This window comes from Arachis stenosperma, chromosome 10 (assembly GCF_014773155.1).
Source record: "Arachis stenosperma cultivar V10309 chromosome 10, arast.V10309.gnm1.PFL2, whole genome shotgun sequence".
Lineage (NCBI taxonomy): Eukaryota > Viridiplantae > Streptophyta > Magnoliopsida > Fabales > Fabaceae > Arachis > Arachis stenosperma.
Window position 1 is genome coordinate 60,730,173 of NC_080386.1, and position 20,375 is coordinate 60,750,547.

A 20,375-nucleotide genomic window follows, 5' to 3' on the forward strand; every position below is an offset into this window, starting at 1 on the left:
TTTAAAGCAATGCAATACCCCCCTGAGAAAGAAAAGCATATAAGAGTGGAAATGATAGAAGACTTGGTGGAAGAAGTGCTTGGAACAAACGGTCAGGAGGAACAAGAAGAAGAAATTAAAGCAGATCAAGATGTCTTTGAAGAAAAAGTGAATGAAATCTCTTTTGAAGGCAAGACAGAGGAGGTGCCAAAGCAAGAATTAAAGCCCCTCCCTCCTCATCTCAAGTATGCATTGCTCCAGCAACCTTCCAAAGGTGTATGCTCTCCATATTCTCTGACATGGTAGAAAAATTCTTAGAGGTCTTTATGGATGATTTTTCTGTCTTTGGTAACTCTTTTGATACTTGTCTGCACCATCTAACCCTTGTCTTGAAAAGATGCCAAGAAACAAATTTAGTTTTAAATTGGGAAAAATGTCATTTCATGGTACCATAAGGTATTGTTCTTGGGCATAAGGTTTCAAACAGGGGTATAGAAGTTGACAAAGCTAAGATAGAGATCATAGAAAAGCTTTCTACACCAGTCAATGTGAAAGTATTGAGAAGTTTTCTTGGTTATGCTGGATTTTACAAAAGATTCATAAAAGATTTTTCTAAAACTAAACCACTAAGCAACTTGCTAGTGGCTGACAATCCTTTTATCTTTTATGATAATTGTAAGAATGATTTTGAAACCTTGGAAAATAAACTCACTATAGCACCAATCATCACACCTCCAGAATGGGGACTTCCTTTTGAACTCATGTGTGATGCAAGTGATGTTGCAATTGGTGCTGTATTAGGACAAAAGAAGGATAAGTTGCATCATGTTATATACTATGCAAGTAAAGTTTTAAATGAGGCACAAAAAAATTACACCACCATAGAAAAAGAACTCTTGGCAATTGTATATGTATTTAATAAATTTAGACAATACTTGATTGGTTCAAAAGTTATAGTATATACTGAACATGCTGCTCTCAACTATCTCATGTCTAAACAGGATGCCAAGCCAATACTTATCAGGTGTGTTTTGTTGTTACAAGAATTTGACATTGAAGTGAGAGATAGGAAAGAAAGTGAGAACCAAGTTGCAGACCATCTGTCAAGACTACCACAAGAGATCAACCAAGATACACCACAACTAGTGAATGAGAAGTTCCCAGATGAACATCTTCTTCAAGTCCAACAAGCACCTTGGTTTGCTGATATTGCAAACTACAAGGTGGGAAGAAGGATTCCCCAAGGGTTCACCAAGCAACAAGTGAAAAAGTTGCTCAATGAAGCCAAGAAATTCTTGTGGGATGAGCCCTTCTTGTTTAAGAGATGTCCAGATGGAATGATCAGAAGGTGTGTTCCTGAAAATGAAATAAGAAGGATATTGTGGCATTGTCATAGTTAAGCTTATCGTGGACACTTTGGGCTGGAAAGAATAGCTGCTAAAGTGCTTCAAAGTAGTTTTTATTGGCCATCCATATTCAAAGATGCCAGACAATTTGTGCACCAATGCAATGAATGCCAAAGAGCATGAGACCTAACAAGGAGGAATGAAATGCCTCAGAACTTTATTTTGGAAGTGGAACTATTTGATCTCTGGGGCATAGACTTCATGGAACCGTTTCTCCCATCATATTTCTTCAAATACATATTGGTAGCAGTGGAATATGTCTCCAAATGGGTAGTGGCCATAGCAGCAACTACATGTGATGTACCAGTTGTTCTTCAATTTCTTAAAAGACACATCTTTACAAGATATAGGGTGCCTAAAGGCCTTATTAGTGATGGTGGCAGCCACTTTTGTAACAGACAAATGGAAAAGCTGTTCCACAAATATGGGATAATTCACGAAGTGGCCACACGATACCACCCTCAAACTAATGGCCAGGCTAAATTGGCAAACAGGGAGCTAAAGAGAATCCTAAAAAAAATGGTTGGGGTCACAAGAAAAGACTGGGCAAGAAAATTGATGATGCTCTATGGTCATATAGAACTGCATTCAAAACCCCAATTGGGAAGTCACTCTTTTAGCTAATCTATGGCAAATCCTGTCACGTACCTGTGGAGCTCGAGCACAAAGCTTGATGGGCCACTAAGCTCCTCAATCTTGACTCTCAAGCAGCAGGAGAGAAAAGGCTATTGCAACTCAATGAGTTGGATAAGTTCCGATTGGAAGCCTATGAGAATGCTAAGATATACAAGGAGAGAGCAAAAAGATGGCATGCCAAGAAAATCTCAAGAAGAGAATTTGAACCAAGTCAACAAGTGCTATTGTATAACTCCAAGCTCAAGTTTTTTCCAAGCAAACTTAAGTCCAAGTGGACTGAACCCTATTTGGTGACCAAGGTTTTCCCAAATGGATGCCTTGAACTTCTGAATGAAGCTACAAAGGACACATTCACAGTAAATGGTCAAAGGACAAAGCATTACTTGGGAGGGCCTTGGAACAAGGAGGAGAGCATTCATGAACTGAGTTAAACAAGAATGAAGGACGTCAAGCTAATGACGGTAAAGAAGCTCTTATTGGGAGGCAATCCAACCACAGGTACTTTCTTTTCCTAGTTGTTTCAATAAAAAGTCAAAGATTTCCCTGTATTTCAAAGAGTTAAGTTTGGTGTTGCACAGTAGGATGAGTATAAAAAGGGCGAATGTGTGATTTTAAGTTTAGTGTTCCACCTTAGACCTCATGAAATACACAATAACCCTCCAAAGAGCATCATGAGTTAGAAACTCCAAAACAATCAGGGAAATTTCCTGACAGTTGCTCAACTTTTAGTTATAGCTAGCTTACTTAATAAAAGCACAAGGTTTCATGTGTGTAATTAATTCATTGCATAATAGACAGTGGCAAAGAACTAAGTTTGGTGTTCACACACCAAAGTAAGTTCAAAAGCCTATAACCATTCATGCATGCTAACCATCTTTCAAGTGCTTAGAGGACGAGAAACTTCCATTATCATTGTAGAAGGTCGTTCAATTTCTTGGAGGAAGCTACATATCATCATCCAAGGAGAAAAAAAGAGCTATAGAGAATAATGATAAAGGGAAAGCTAGAAGACACTACCAAGAAGGTTGTATTGTTACTTAATCCCTGCTGATTTGGAAACTCTTAATTGGAAGTATAAGTGTACCCCTGCTGTGTTATACTGCTGTTTAAGTCATTCACATACTTTTGATTGCTAGTGTCATTTAAGTGTTCTAGTCTGAGTGCCTGCTTCATTTTCATCTGCTTAAATATATGTCTTGTTCCCCTTTGCATGAATAAAAGAAACTGATTGTGAAACCGAAAGAGTAATAGTCCAATTTGATTAGAAATAAAATAAGGTTCTGTCGTAGTATATGTTTGATTGTTTAGCAAGTTCACTAATAAAGATGAAGGGTAGAATGTCCCTTTTTAGCATGAACTTAGCTGTTGTCTGTGAAACCTTAGTGAATAAATCTCCTTGAAAGAAAGAAAGAACAAAAAAGAACGAAAGAAACAAAGAATAAACTATACACCAATAGCTCAACCCTAAAGACACATGCCTGTGGTGTTTTTGTACTAGGATCTGCTTGGATAATTAGGTTCTAAGGAGTGTTTTAACACTTGGTAACTTGGGTTAACTAACTCGGGATTATCAACCGAAAGTCTACTATCAAGAGCAACCTAGTTACAAGCCATTTAGTGACCCAAAAAGGTGTTGGGCATCAATGTCTCTAGAATTGAATTGTGAGCCAAGTGTCTGTGGTGTGTATGTGCTGAAGAGAGGCTTGAGTTAGTAGGTCTGAGGGGTGCTTCATCACCCAACAGCTTGAGTCAACTGGATCGGGAGTGTTGACTGAAAACTTACTTAAAAAGCTACCTCAATACAAAACACTTAGCTGCAAATAAAGTATAAGTTTCTCAGCAAAAGAAAAACAAAAATCAAACATCGAGGATTAGTGAATAACAAGGTTTCATAACAGCACCATAGTTAGGACTTAAAGGGACATCTCAAACCTGGAAACCAATAAAAGTAGAGCTTTGATAAGCGGATATTTTATAAACTTTTTGGTGGTATTTTCATGAAGTTTTTAGTATGCCTTAGTTACTTTTTAGTATATTTTTATTAGTTTTTATGCAAAAATAATATTTCTAGACTTTACTATGAGTTTGTGTGTTTTTCTGTAATTTCAGGTATTTTCTGGCTGAAATTGAGGGACCTGAGCAAAAATCTTATTCAGAGGCTGAAAAAGGACTGCAGATGCTGTTGGATTCTGACCCTCCTGCACGCGAAATGAATTTTTTGCAGCTACAGAAGCCCAATTGGCGTGCTCACAATTGCGTTGGAAAGTAGACATCTTGGGCTTTCCAGCAATGTATAATAGTTTATACTTTGCTCGAGATTTGATAGCGCAAACTGGCGTTTAAATGCTAGCTTTTTACCCTTTTCTGGCGTTAAACGCCGAAATAGCATAAAAGTTGGAGTTGAATGCCCAAACTGGCACCAAAGCTGGCGTTTAATGCCAAGAATAGCCTATGCACATGAAAGCTTCAATGCTCAGCCCAAACACACACCAAGTGGGCCCCAGAAGTGGACTTCTGCACTATCTATCTTAGTTTACTCATTTTCTGTAAACCTAGATTACTAGTTAGTATAAAAACCACTTTTAGAGATTCATTTTGTACCTCATGAAATTTTAGATCTGAATTTGTATCTTCTACGGCATGAGTCTCTAAACCCCATGGTTGGGGGTGAGGAGCTCTGTTGTGTCTCGATGGATTAATGCAATTTTTCTGTTTTCTATTCAATCACGCTTGTTTCTATTCTAAGATATTCATTCGCACTTCAACAAGATGAGTGTGATGATCCGTGACACTCATCACCATTCTCAACTTATGAATGCTTGCCTGACAACCACTTCCGTTTTACCTTAGATTGAGTGTGTATCTGTTGGGTTTCTGGTTCACGAGTTTGATTGCCTCTCCTGACAACAAAGCGTTCAAATCTGTGAAACCAGAGTCTTCATGGTATAAGCTAGAATCAATTGGCAGCACTCTTGAGATCCCGAAAGTCTAAACCTTTTCTGTGGTATTCCGAGTAGGATCTGGGAAGGGGTGACTGTGACGAGCTTCAAACTCACAAATGTTAGGCGCAGTGACAGTGTGCAAAAGGATCAATGGATCCTATTCCAGCACGAGTGAGAACCGACAGATGATTAGCCCTACGGAACCCGTAGTTGGACCATTTTCACTGAGAGGACGGATGGTAGCCATTGGCAATGGTGATCCACCAACATATAACTTGCCATGGAAGGAGCCTTGCGTGCATGAAGAAGACAACAGTAGGAAAGAAGAGATTTAGAAGACAGAGCATCTCCAAAACCTCAACCTGTTCTCCATTACTACATAACAAGTATTATTCATTTCATGTTCTTTTACTTCTTACAAACAAAACTCTTTCCATTATTAATCTCCTGACTAAGGTTTACAAGATAACCATAGATTGTTTCAAGCCGACAATCTCCATGGGATCGACCCTTACTCACGTAAGGTATTACTTGGACGACCCAGTGCACTTGCTGGTTAGTGGCACCGTTGTTGTGAAAAGTGTGAATCACAATTCCGTGCACCATGTTTTTGGCGCCGTTGCTGGGGATTGTTTGAGTTTAGACAACTGACGGTTAATCTTGTTACTTAGATTAGAAAAAAGTTTGTCTTTTTGATTTAGAGTCTTTAATTTTTCCTTGAGTTTAGTTTCATGTTTTAAGTTTGGTGTCAATTGCATGCTCTTTTTGTTCTTCATATTTTTTAGAATTGTGTCTCTTGTGTGATCTTTAGTTTTTCTTGTTTTGTGTCTTTCCTTGTTTTTCTTGTGCATTTTCGAATTATAAGTGTCCCAAGTATAAAAATATTTAAGTTCGGTGTCCTTTGTGTTTTTCTTTTCCTAAAAATTTCCAAAACTTGTTCTTGGTGTTCATCTTAATCTTCAAAGTGTTCTTGGTGTTCATCTTGACATTCAAAGCTTTCTTGTTTGTTTTCTTTGTTGATCTAAAAATTCTAAGTTTGATGTCATTTTATTCTTTTTCTCTTTCCTCATTCAATTCAAAAATAAAAAAATATATATCTTTTCCTTTAATTCCTCATAAAATTTCGAATCCCTTTGGTTGACTTGGTCAAAATTTTCTAAAATCATATATTTTTCAAAACTTCCTAACCGCTTTCTCTCTCTTCATTTTTCGAAAATCCTCACCTAAAATCTTTTATTTATTTTATTTTATCTTCTTTTATTTTCGGTTTTCAAAAGAAAAAATATATATATATATATATATATTTAAATAATAAATATAATACTTCTATCTCCAATCCATGTCATCTCCCTTTCTCCATTATAGACCTAAGTGGAAATGAACAGTCCAAAAGGACTCTGGGGTCATATGCTAACCCCACTACTGCTTTATATGAGAGTAGTATCTGTATAACCCCCATAAGAGCTAACACTTTTGAGCTAAATCGTCAGCTCATTATCATGGTGCAGCAAAATTGCCAGTATTCCAATCTTCCACAGAAAGAACCTACTGAGTTTCTGGCACAGTTCTTACAAATTGCTGACACAGTACTGATAAACCCTGATTTCGTGGTTTATATTGTGCTTAATTTGAGGGATTTTATCACCTTTTTCCATATTTATTCAATAAAATAGCATGGTTTTGTAATTCTCCCTCGAATTGTGCTTAAGTGTGAAAAGATGCTTTTTAGGCCCTTAAATTGGTGATTTTAACTCACTTTAATTCTATTCGATGCCTTGATGTGTTTGTTGAGTGATTTCAGGTTCATAAGGCAAGTATTGGATGGAAGAAATGAGGAGAAAAGCATGCAAAGTGGAGAATGCATGAGGAAACAAGAATTGGGAATGCATCAATGGGCGCGCACGCGCAAAAAGTTATCTCGCATAGAGACGCGCATGCGTACATGACGCGTCTGCGCGGATGAACAAATAGCCAATCGACGCGCACGCGCACATGGTGCGCACGCGCCGATACTCGCACGTGACTCACTTAAGGGTAAAAAGGTGGGGGCAATTTTTGAGCAGCCCAGGCCTAATTCCAACCTGTTTCTGAGTGTATTTCATGCAGAATTGAAGCCCAAGCAAAAGGGGGAGCAATTGTTTGTAGGATTAGCATCATGTAGTTTAGTTTCTAGAGAGAGAAGCTCCCTCTTCTCTCTAGAATTAGGGTTCTTAGGTTAATCTCTCTTAGATCTAGATTTGATTTCATGTTTCCATCTTATTTCTTTTATGAATTCTTGCTTCTACACTTGCATTCTTCTAGTTTGTGATGTTAATTTTACTTTTATGCTCTCTTTTATGTTAATGAACTCTTGTTGGATTTGGATCCCTTTTTAATACAATTTAATGTTTGATGTTTCTTTTATTATTGAATTGGGTTGTGAATTTACTTTTCTTGCAATTGGTAGTTGATAGATTTACTATTCTTGTACTTTACTATGTGATGAGCGGATAATTTGTACCCTTTTTGGCATTGTTTTTAGTATGTTTTTAGTATCTTTTAGTTAGTTTTTATTATATTTTTATTAGTTTTTAGCTAAAATTCACTTTTCTGGACTTTACTATGAGTTTGTGTGTTTTTCTGTGATTTCAGGTATTTTCTGGGTGAAATTGAGGGACCTGAGCAAAAATCTGATTCAGAGACTGAAAAGGACTGCAGATGCTGTTGGATTCTGACCTCCCTGCACTCGAAGTGGATTTTCTGGAGCTACAGAAGCCCAATTGGCGCGCTCTCAACGGCGTTGGAAAGTAGACATCCTGGGCTTTCCAGCAATATATGATAGTTCATACTTTGCCTAAGATTTGATGGCCCAAACTGGCGTTCAAAGTCACCTACAGAAATTCCAGCGTTAAACGCCGGAACTGGCACCTAAATGGGAGTTAAACGCCCAAACTGGCACCAAAGCTGGCGTTTAACTCCAAGAAGAGTCTCTACACGAAAATGCTTCATTGCTCAGCCCAAGCACACACCAGTGGGCCCGGAAGTGGATTTTTATGTCATTTACTCATCTATGTACACCTTAGGCTACTAGTTTTCTATAAGTAGGACCTTTTACTATTGTATTGGATATAGAGAGCTTTTGAACATGTTTTTATGATTGAACTCACTTTGGGAGGCTGGCCATTCGGCCATGCCTAGACCTTGTTCTTATGTATTTTCAACGGTGGAGTTTCTACACACCATAGATTAAGGTGTGGAGCTCTGCTGTACCTCGAGTATTAATGCAATTACTATTGTTCTTCTATTCAATTCCGCTTGTTCTTTGTCCAAGATATCACTTGTTCTTCAACTTGATGAATGTGATGATCCGTGACACTCATCATCATTCTCACTTATGAACAAGGTGACTGACAACCACTTTTGTTCTACAAGCAACCAAGGCTTTAGTGTTTATCTCTTGGATTCCTGATACACGATGCATGGTTGATCGCCTGACAACCGAGTGCTCGCCTGACAAACGAGCCAGCGATTCCGTGAGATCAGAGTCTTCGTGGTATAGGCGAGAACTGATGGCGGCATTCAAGAGAATCCGGAAGGTCTAACCTTGTCTGTGGTATTCTGAGTAGGATTCAATGATTGAATGACTGTGACGTGCTTCAAACTCCTAGCAGGCGGGGCGTTAGTGACAGACGCAAAAGGATCGATGGATTCTATTCCGGCCTGACCGAGAACCGACAGCTGATTATCCATGCTGTGACAGAGCATAGGCAACGTTTTCACTGAGAGGATGGGAGGTGATGACAAGTCATCTTAGCCTAGTTTCACTAGTCTTTTTCTTTTGATTTCACTTAAATTATGCACTTTCTTGAGGCTTAAGCAAGCTAATTGAGGTAGATTTTCATGCTTCCTTTGATTGAATCAACCATATGTGAATTAATGCAACTTCATGAGGTTTGATGCCATAATTGGTGCATATTAGGATAGAATGATCATCTCATGATTTCAAGCATAGCTTTGATGTGTTTGGTTGATTTATGATAGGTGAAGAAAGCTTGGAAAAGGATTGAATGAGAAGGAATGGCTAGAAGCTAAGAGAAGACAATGAAACAAGTGAAATTGAACCAGGAAGAATGAAGTTGGAGTTGAAGTTAGCCCTCAAACGTTGGCACAAACTTTTGGACTTGAAGTTAGCCTCAACGTTAGCCCCCTAACTTGGAGGCTAACGTTGGAAATTGAAAATGCTTCCCAGGGTGTCCACGTTTGTGCCAACGTTAGCCCCTAACTTGGAGGCTACGTTGGCATGAAGATTTGCTCCCAGGGTGTGCCAACGTTTGCGCCAACGTTAGCCCCCTAACTTGGAGGCTAACGTTGGCATGAGAACTCTCCTCCAGGGCTGCCAACGTTTGCGCCAACGTTAGCCCTCTAACTTGGAGGCTAACGTTGGCGCCACACCAACACAAAGCAAGGCCAACGTTAGGGTCAAAGTTAGCCCCCTAACGTTGGCACCAACGTGAGATGCAGGAAATTGGTTTTGCTGATATGAAAAGTTGGCCTCAAAGTTAGCACCCTAACTTTGAGGCTAACTTTGAATCCAACTTTGCAAAACCCAAATCCGGTTCAATTGGTTCACTTGGGTTTCTCTCCAAACTTCAAGAGCAATCAACCAAGGCCTCTTTCAACCCAATTCCACCAAGAGCAAAGGCCCAACTCAAGGCTTGAAGATCAATTGAAGAAAGTGTATAAATAGGCTAAGATTCAAGTTAGTCGGGGAGCTTCCTTTTTAGTTTTTAAAAAGAGTTTTCTTCTTAGTTTTGGGAGCTGGAATGATCTTTATTTTCTTAGTTTAATTGCTTTCAATTTCAATTACTCTTGTCTTGGATCTTGGGTTGGAGAATTGAAGGAATTCTGTTTCAATCTCACCTTAGATCTCTCTTTTGATTTCCATTGCAATTAAATTTTCAGTTTGGTTAATTGCTTCTTCGTCTATTCTCTTTGCAATTTAAAATTCCTTTGCCATTGTTCTTGTTGGAGGAGGGCAGATCTAGACTCGGTTTTCTAGTCTCTGGGACCTGAGATCTAAATTTACCATTTCAATTTTCTGTTCTTGCACTAATTGTTCAATTCCCTTGTCTGTATGAATTTAATTCAATCCCAATTCCCATTTACTCTTCTGATTGATGCAATTTAACCTTTCTTTGTTTAATTCCTGCAATTCCAAGTCCCAATCCCCTTTACATTTCAAGCCATTTACAATTCTTGCAATTTAAGATTTTGCAATTTACATTTCTTGCAATCTAAGTTTCTGCCATTTAATTTCTTGTTCTTTAAGATTCAACACTTTAATTCTTGTTCTCTTTACTTTCAATGCAATTTAAATTCTGCAACTCAATCAACCAAATCTTGATTCGCTTGACTAAATCAACCACTAAACTAAAATTGCTCAATCCTTCAATCCCTGTGGGATCGACCTCACTCCCGTGAGTTTTTATTACTTGATGCGACCCGGTGCACTTGCCGGTTAGATTGGTGTTGTTTTGGGAGAGATTCTTGTCTCCACCAAAATAAATTTCCCATCAAGTTTTTGGCGCCGTTGCCGGGGATTGATTAGATTGACAATGATTAAGTGAGGTGGTAATTTAGATCAAGCACTTTTTCTTTAATTTTGACTAACCCATTAACTGTTTGAATTTTTGCTTAAACTAACTAAAACTTCAATTTAGCAGTAGATTGAAGTATCATTGGTGTGTACATTTCTTATGATATGCTTGTATGTCAGGTACACGAAGAACCACACTAAACCTTCATGAACAAGATGAGAGGACCCTCAGGAGGTTAAGGAGAGCTGAAAGAGGAAAAATATTGTTGGAGAAGAGGAATCAGAAGAAGAATTTCATGAGATGGAGGAACATTCAACTAATCCACCAGGTGGAGCAGACAACAACAATGGCAACCCACCTCAGAGGAGAGTTTTGGCTTCCTATACCTTTGCCAATCCTAGACATTGTGGAAGCAGCATCTTGGCTCCAAATGTCAATGCAAACAATTTTGAACTTAAGCCACAACTCATCACTTTGGTTCAGAATAATTGCTCTTTTGGTGGAGGATCACTTGAAGACCCACATCAACACTTATCCACCTTCCTGAGGATATGCAGCACTGTCAAAACTAATGGAGTACCTCCTGACAGCTACAAATTGATGCTATTCCCATTCTCTCTCAGGGATAAGGCTACTCAATGGTTGGAATCATTTCCAAGAGACAGCATCAACAACTGGGATGACTTGGTAACCAAGTTCCTTGCCAAGTTTTATCCACCACAGAGGGTTATAAGGTTGAAGGCTGAGGTACAAACATTCACACAAATGGAGAATGAACCCATCTATGAGGCATGGGAGAGGTACAAGGCTCTAGTCAGAAAATGCCCTTCTAACATGTTTAATGAATGGGAGAAGCTGCAAAACTTCTATGAAGGCTTAACACTGAAGTCTCAGGAATCCTTGGATCACTCAGCTGGAGGTTCCTTGCAACTCATGAAAACTGCAGAGGAGGCTCAAGAACTTATTGATATGGTGGCCAACAACCAATATTTCTTTGCTCATCAAAGAAGTCGCCAACCATCACAGAGAAGAGGCGTAATGGAGCTAGAAGGAGTAGATTCAATCCTGGCTCAAAACAAATTAATGCAGCAGCAAATTCAACAACAATTTGAGCAAATGACCAAGAGGATTGACAACCTCCAAGTTGCAGCAGTCAACACTAGCCAACCATCAGTCACATGGGGACAAAATGAAGAAGTTCAAGAAGAGCAACAGCAAGAACAAGTTCAGTACATGCACTTTAATCCAAATGAAGTCTATGGTGATACATACAACCCCTCATGGAAGAATCACCCCAACCTCAGATGGGGAGATACTCACAACCAAAACCAATAACCATGCCAGAGAAACTCAAACCAAAACAACCCAAGACACAATCAAAATTTCAATCAGCAGCAAACCAACCAAAATACCTATAGAAAACCTCAAAGCAATTACCCCACTCACAACCAATACCAATCCACTAATCAAAATTCCTATCATCCACCAACCACAGCTCATAACCCACCACAAGCACCACCTGAACCCCAAAGAATCACCAACTTGGAAACCATGATAGAAAAAATGATGAAACTCCAAGAAATGACAAACAAAAACCATGAGGCCTCCATAAAGAACCTAGAAAGGCAGATCGGGCAAATTTCCAAGCAAATGTCTGTTGAGAGACCTTCAAGTTCACTGCCTAGTGACACAATCCCAAATCCCAAGGAGGAGTGTAAGGCAATACAATTGAGAAGTGGGAGAATATTGATGAGCAACAATGACACTACAAAGAAACAAAAAGAGAGCATCAAAGAACCAACAGAGGATAAGCAAACAAAAGCAGATCAAGCTAAGGAGCAAGTTGTGGTGCCAACCAAAAGCAATGAGAAACTCAAAGAACAGGAGAACCAGCCACATAGCTCAAGGGGAATGACTCAAGGACAGCAGCAAATAGGAAAGAGCATCACACCTCCACTGCCATATCCTCAAAGATTCAACAAAGAGGTTAAGGACCAACATTTCCACAAATTCCTTGAGACCTTCAAGAGGCTGGAAATCAATATCCCTCTAGCTGAAGCACTTGAGCAAATGCCTTTATATGCCAAGTTCTTGAAGGACCTTATCAATAAGAAAAAAAGTTGGGATGAGAAGGAAATCGTATCACTCACTGAGGAATGCAGAGTCTTGATTCAAAAAGGGCTGCCTCCTAAGCTTGAGGACCCAGGGAGTTTCTTGTTACCTTGCACCATTGGGGAAGTGACCATCACTAAAGCAATGTGCGATCTCGGAGCAAGTATTAATTTAATACCATCCTCCCTGGTGAAAAAGCTGCATATAGAAGAAGTCAAACCAGTACAAATGTCACTGGAGCTTGTAGATAAGTTAATGGTGCACCCTAGGGGTGTAGTTGAAAATCTGTTGGTCAAGGTGGACAGCTTTATATACCCTGCTGACTTTGTGGTTCTAGAGTCAGACGAGGATGATGGTGACTCTGTTATACTAGGAAGGCCATTCCTGGCCACGGCTAGAGCCATCATAGACATAGAGAAAGGGGAGTTAACTCTCAGGATGCATGATCAGAGGGTCATTCTGAAGGTCTTACCAGAGGCAGAGTTTAGTGAAAAGAAGAAAGACTCTATGGAAATTGATAAGGGAGGATCACAGCTGAAGGGAGAAAATGACAAGGAAAGTCACAGCACACCCAAGGACAAGGATTGTGCAAATTAATGAAGAAGCTCAAGAAGATATTGGAATATTAGCCACAAAGAAGAGAGGTCCCCAAGAGAAGCCCATGGCCAGAAAAGAAAGATCAACAAAAGGAAGGATGAAAAGCAGGAACAAGACAAAAAGGGGTTGGAAAAATAGGAAGATTCCAACAGAGGGGCTTTCCAAAGGTGACAAAGTACAGCTGATATATCAACAGCTGGGGTCAAATCAACAAAATGAGGACTACTACATTGTCAGCAACATACTCTCATTAGAGCATGCTGAGATTGAACACCAGAAAACAAAGAAGAGAATCACAGTCAGGGGAGACAAATTGAGGCCCTACAAGCACCAACCACCATGAAAGAGAGCCTCAATGTCAAGCTAATGACAATAAAAGAGCGCTTCATGGGAGGCAACCCATGCTTTAAAATTCATGTCATTTTTAAATTCAATAAGTTATGATCATTTGAGCATGAACCCCCTTTCATTTCATGAACAGGCTCATTAACTGCATGCATTGTCTGAAGTTGGTATGCTTTCAAGCAATAATTCCGTTTTACATGCTTAAAGTATCTTGATAAAGCATATAGCCAAACACTAAGTTTGGTGTTCACTTAACTTCATGAAACTTAGGAATTCATGCATCAATAATCATACAATTGTTATTTTCCAAAATCTCATAAATAGAAAAATCCTTTTCGGTAATGAAGGCATCAATTGTGAGGCACCTTTTGTCAAGAAACAAGTTTGGTGTCCACCAAACTTTGATGTACCAATTTAGAGACACAATTGATCCTTCATGAAAAAAAGAGAGAAAAAGAAAGTGTAACAAAAACAATTCTTATGAACATTTGACATTGGAATTACACTAATTGGAGGAGGAGACTTATTTTCTTTATACATGACCAAACACTAAGTTTGGTGTCCTCCTAAGAGAATGTCACGGTTTCATTAATTGTTTTGTTATAAAAAGAACAACTCTAGCTACGGTTGGATAAGCTAATGTGTGTTGTCTTGTTGTGATGATTAGGTAGTCAAAGAATCTTCAATGAAAGAGACAAGACAAAGAAAAGCATAGCATGAGGACAAAATATCATCACATCAAAAAGAGAATCTGCCATTCCTCAGAAGATGGTCACGGCAAAGGCAAGGCAATGAGCACATTTTGTCTTCATTCATCCTTGCATACATACCTTTGATTCCCTTAAGTCCAATTGCATCCTAGCCTTTCATTGCTCATTTAAAAAAGCTCACCACCTTTTAGCCATGCACATAACCGAATCCTTGTGGCTTTGAAACCTCAATTCTTTCATCCTTCACCATAAGCTACACTTTTTTCCAACAATCTAAACCTCCCTTCATCAATTCTTACCCCAACCAATTCGGTCTCACCTCTTTGTGCTCCAAACTCACATCAAACTCTCTAACACTCTTCACACCCCCTTTAACCTTACAAAACTCCACCAACTAAGTGATCATGGCCTCCTCATCAAGAACCAAACGAAGAAAAGGAAAAGAACCTATGGTGGAGGAGAGCACCCCTGAATATGACCGATGGAGATTCAAGTCTTCATACCATCAATTTCAAATGGAGTGGATGAACAACAAGAAGATCTATCCAGAAATTCCATTCTTATTTCCGGATGAGGGATGTCAAGAAATGAAGAACAAAATTCAAAAGAGGAGGTGGGAGGAGCTTACATCACCAGATACCCGAATCAATGCCAATATTGTAAGAGAGTTCTATGCCAACATCCCGAGGCTTGACATGCGTGAGCCACCAACATACAAGAGCTATGTGCGGGGAGTGGAAGTAGATTTTAGCTCGAATGCAATCAAGAAAGTCTTGGGGCTAAAGTCAGTCCGCTTTAATGAACCAGGATACCAACAAAGGTTGAATGAGGATCAGGATTATGATGAGATTGCTAGAGATATTTGTTTAGAGAACTCCGAATGGGAAGGAGATGGCAAGAACCGATATAAGTATTTGAAGAGATGTGACCTCATCCCGGAAGCCAAAGGATGGTATGAGCTGATGAAAAGATCAATTCTGGGCACAGTAAACACATCAGAAGTTAACAAGGAGAGGGCTGTGATGTTGCATTGCATCACGGTAGGAGGAGAGATCAAAGCCCATGAGATTCTTGCAAAAGATATCCAACGGATTGCTGAGAAGAATTTGTCCGGATCTTGGTTGTACTATCCAAGTACCATTTGGAGGTTATGTGTGAAGGCTAAAGTACCACTGGAAGATGAGAATCCAAAGTGGATAGGCCAAGGCTTGCCCATAACCATTGAAAGAATGACAATAACTCCTGAAGCACATCATGGCCGAAGACCACATGGAAGAAGGCAAAGAGAAGAACTAATGGAAGAAGATGAGTTACACCAAGAAGAAGAACCACAAGAAGAGGAGGATCAGCCGCACTTTTTCCCACATGGCTATATGGATATGACCCAAATGCAAGAAGCAATTGGAAGACTGTCACACCAATACACAAGAATTCAAGAAAGGCAACAAGAGTACCATTCACAATACTTGAAGCATCACCAAGAACAACAAGAATGGCAGCTGAAAATGATGAACCAACAAAATGAGTTTGAGTCAAAATTCACTGCAATGCAAGAGGAGCATGCCTTTCAATCTCATGAGGCATTTGGGAAGTTAGCACAAATGCAGGCCGAAACCATGAGGGCTCTCAATGAGTTTACAACCCTCCAAGATGCAAGATATGAAGTCCAAGCCGATTACAACATTAATAGTCAAATCAGGCTGAACTATATTGGAGAACATCTGAACACCATGGATCCAGCATTCCCAACATTTGAAGAGTTCTTCAAAAAGAAAAGTGAAATAGAAGTAAACAAAGCCATGATGCTTGAAGATAGAGTAGAGGAAGCGATGAATAAAGCGGGGTTCTGGCGGGGTCAACAGCCAACAAACATGGACACAGGGAATGCCAGCAACCAAGTATATGAAAGAAGAAAGAAAAAGCATGACAAATGAAAGGTGGACTTGCTCCTTAATCATCACTACAAAAAATTATGCATTCTATCTGTTTGAAGTGTCTTTGCATCTTTGGGAAGTTATTTTAATAGTCTTTGCATTATGTGTGTTCATCATAAAATAAGTAAGCTAGTTAAGTTTGTGCTTGTGTGTTTGCTTCCACTTGACTAAGAGCATGTTCTGTCCCCTGCATCTTTAATTCAATAAAAGAAATGTTTGATTGTGAAGTGAGGTTCTCTGTTAGAAAGAAGTAGAATAATAGTAAGTGGTGGTATGTGTGTGATTGTATAAAAACTCACTGTTAGTGAATAAAGAGCTAGGATGTCTTTTTCTAAGAATAGAGTGATCTACTGTCTATGAATCTCAATAAGAAAATCCTTGGTTCAAAAGAAAAAATAAAAAGAAAGAAAGAAAAGAGATAGCCAAGAGATGGCAGAATCAAAGAAAACAAAAAAAGGAAACAAAGCTGGACACCAATAGCTTGAACCTTAAAAATATATGCCTGTGGTGTCTATGTATTAGGATCTGCTTGGACTACTAAGCTCTTTGGAGTGCTTCAACACTCGGTGACTTGGATTAACTAATCCGGGATCATCAGCTGAAAATCCACTATCAAGAGCAACCTAACTACAAGGCATTTAGTAACCAAAAAGGTGCTGGGCATCAATGTTTAAAGGGAAAGGTGAGCCAAGTGTCCATGGTGAATAATGTGTCAAGTATAAAGAAAAGAAAATGAACTTGCTACACATGACACTCAAATAAAGCTTTGAACAAAGTAATAGCCAAGGATAAAGGAATAATGAGAGGTCATAGCAGTATGACACTTGAAGCTTGAAGGAGACTTTCTAAAGCCTAAGAATCAATAAGAAGTGAGTATGTGCATATCAACATAAAATCCCATGAACTATCAATAACATTCTGCTAGCATGAACATCTTTTTCCAATTCATTCTTTCTTCCTAATAATTCATTTCTTGCTTGGGGACAAGCAAGCTTTAAGTTTGGTGTTGTGATGACAAGTCATCTTAGCCTAGTTTCACTAGTCTTTTTCTTTTGATTTCACTTAAATTATGCACTTTCTTGAGGCTTAAGCAAGCTAATTGAGGTAGATTTTCATGCTTCCTTTGATTGAATCAACCATATGTGAATTAATGCAACTTCATGAGGTTTGATGCCATAATTGGTGCATATTAGGATAGAATGATCATCTCATGATTTCAAGCATAGCTTTGATGTGTTTGGTTGATTTATGATAGGTGAAGAAAGCTTGGAAAAGGATTGAAGTGAGAAGGAATGGCTAGAAGCTAAGAGAAGACAATGAAACAAGTGAAATTGAACCAGGAAGAATGAAGTTGGAGTTGAAGTTAGCCCTCAAACGTTGGCACAAACTTTTGGACTTGAAGTTAGCCTCAACGTTAGCCCCCTAACTTGGAGGCTAACGTTGGAAATTGAAAATGCTTCCCAGGGTGTTCCACGTTTGTGCCAACGTTAGCCCCCTAACTTGGAGGCTAACGTTGGCATGAAGATTTGCTCCCAGGGTGTGCCAACGTTTGCGCCAACGTTAGCCCCCTAACTTGGAGGCTAACGTTGGCATGAGAACTCTCCTCCAGGGCTGCCAACGTTTGCGCCAACGTTAGCCCTCTAACTTGGAGGCTAACGTTGGTGCCACACCAACACAAAGCAAGGCCAACGTTAGGGTCAAAGTTAGCCCCCTAACGTTGGCACCAACGTGAGATGCAGGAAATTGGTTTTGCTGATATGAAAAGTTGGCCTCAAAGTTAGCCCCCTAACTTTGAGGCTAACTTTGAATCCAACTTTGCAAAACCCAAATCCGGTTCAATTGGTTCACTTGGGTTTCTCTCCAAAATTCAAGAGCAATCAACCAAGGCCTCTTTCAACCCAATTCCACCAAGAGCAAAGGCCCAACTCAAGGCTTGAAGATCAATTGAAGAAAGTGTATAAATAGGCTAAGATTCAAGTTAGTCGGGGAGCTTCCTTTTTAGTTTTTAAAAAGAGTTTTCTTCTTAGTTTTGGGAGCTGGAATGATCTTTATTTCTTAGTTTAATTGCTTTCAATTTCAATTACTCTTGTCTTGGATCTTGGGTTGGAGAATTGAAGGAATTCTGTTTCAATCTCACCTTAGATCTCTCTTTTGATTTCCATTGCAATTAAATTTTCAGTTCGGTTAATTGCTTCTTCGTCTATTCTCTTTGCAATTTAAAATTCCTTTGCCATTGTTCTTGTTGGATCTAGGAGGGCATTGAGATCTAGACTCGGTTTTCTAGTCTCTGGGACCTGAGATCTAAATTTACCATTTCAATTTTCTGTTTCTTGCACTAATTGTTCAATTCCCTTGTCTGTATGAATTTAATTCAATCCCAATTCCCATTTACTCTTCTGATTGATGCAATTTAACCTTTCTTTGTTTAATTCCTGCAATTCCAAGTCCCAATCCCCTTTACATTTCAAGCCATTTACAATTCTTGCAATTTAAGATTTTGCAATTTACATTTCTTGCAATCTAAGTTTCTGCCATTTAATTTCTTGTTCTTTAAGATTCAGCACTTTAATTCTTGTTCTCTTTACTTTCAATGCAATTTAAATTCTGCAACTCAATCAACCAAATCTTGATTCGCTTGACTAATTCAACCACTAAACTAAAATTGCTCAATCCTTCAATCCCTGTGGGATCGACCTCACTCCCGTGAGTTTTTATTACTTGATGCGACCCGGTGCACTTGCCGGTTAGATTGGTGTTGTTTTGGGAGAGATTCTTGTCTCCACCAAAATAAATTTCCCATCAAGTTTTTGGTAAATTTTTGGTGGAAAAATGAATTTCTCCCAAAAACACACCAATCTAACCGGCAAGTGCACCGGGTCGCATCAAGTAATAAAAACTCACGGGAGTGAGGTCGATCCCACAGGGATTGAAGGATTGAGCAATTTTAGTTTAGTGGTTGAATTAGTCAAGCGAATCAAGATTTGGTTGATTGAGTTGCAGAATTTAAATTGCATTGAAAGTAAAGAGAACAAGAATTAAAGTGCTGAATCTTAAAGAACAAGAAATTAAATGGCAGAAACTTAGATTGCAAGAAATGTAAATTGCAAGAATCTTAAATGACAAGAAATGTAAATGGCTTGAAATGTAAAGGGGATTGGGACTTAGATTTGCAGGAATTAAACCAAGAGAAATTAAATTGCATTAGACAGAAGGGTAAATGGGAATTGGGATTTGATTGAATTCAAACAGACAAGCAAATTAAACAAATAAAGCAAGTATAGAAAATTGAAATGGTAAAATATGATCTCAGGACCCAGAGACTAGAAAACCAAGTCTAGATCTCAATGCCTTCCTAGATCCAACAAGAACAATAACAAGGAAATTGTAAATTGCAGAGAGATTAGATGAAGAAGCAATTGACCGAACTGAAAATTTAATTGCAATGGAAATCAAAAGAGAGATCTAAGGTGAGATTGAAACAGAATTCCTTCAATTCTCCAACCCAAGATCCAAGACAGAGTAATTGAAATTGAAAGCAATTAAACTCAGAAAATAAAGATCACTCAGGCCCCCAAAACAGAAAAGTAAACTCTCTAAAAACTCTCAAAAGGGAAGCTCCCTGACTCACTTGAATCTTAGCCTATTTATACCCTTTCTTCAATTGATCTTCAAGCCTTGAGTTGGGCCTTTGCTCTTGGTGGAATTGGGTTGAAAGAGGCCTTGGTTGATTGCTCTTGAAGTTTGGAGAGAAACCCAAGTGAACCAATTGAACCGGATTTGGGTTTTGCAAAGTTGGATTCAAAGTTAGCCTCAAAGTTAGGGGGCTAACTTTGAGGCCAACTTTTCATATCAGCAAGCATCATTTTCTGCCACTCACGTTGGTGCCAACGTTAGGGGGCTAACTTTGACCCTAACGTTGGCCTTGCTTTGTATGCTTGTGGCGCCAACGTTAGCCTCCAAGTTAGGGGGCTAACGTTGGCGCAAACGTTGGCAGCCCTGGAGGAGAGTTCTCATGCCAACGTTAGCCTCCAAGTTAGGGGGCTAACGTTGGCGCAAACGTTGGCACACCCTGGGAGCAAATCTTCATGCCAACGTTAGCCTCCAAGTTAGGGGGCTAACGTTGGCGCAAACGTGGAAC

At 39.2% G+C, this 20,375-nt stretch overlaps 1 protein-coding gene across 1 annotated transcript; it reads left to right on the top strand.

Moving 5' to 3' along the window:
- The first annotated feature begins 12,090 nt into the window (after window positions 1–12,090).
- On the top strand, window positions 12,091–13,248 carry LOC130957165 (uncharacterized). The gene is made up of 2 exons (XM_057884039.1): window positions 12,091–12,525; window positions 12,628–13,248. Exons 1-2 carry the CDS (start codon window positions 12,091–12,093, stop codon window positions 13,246–13,248), a joined length of 1,056 nt encoding a protein of 351 aa, XP_057740022.1.
- Window positions 13,249–20,375: the final 7,127 nt, after the last annotated feature.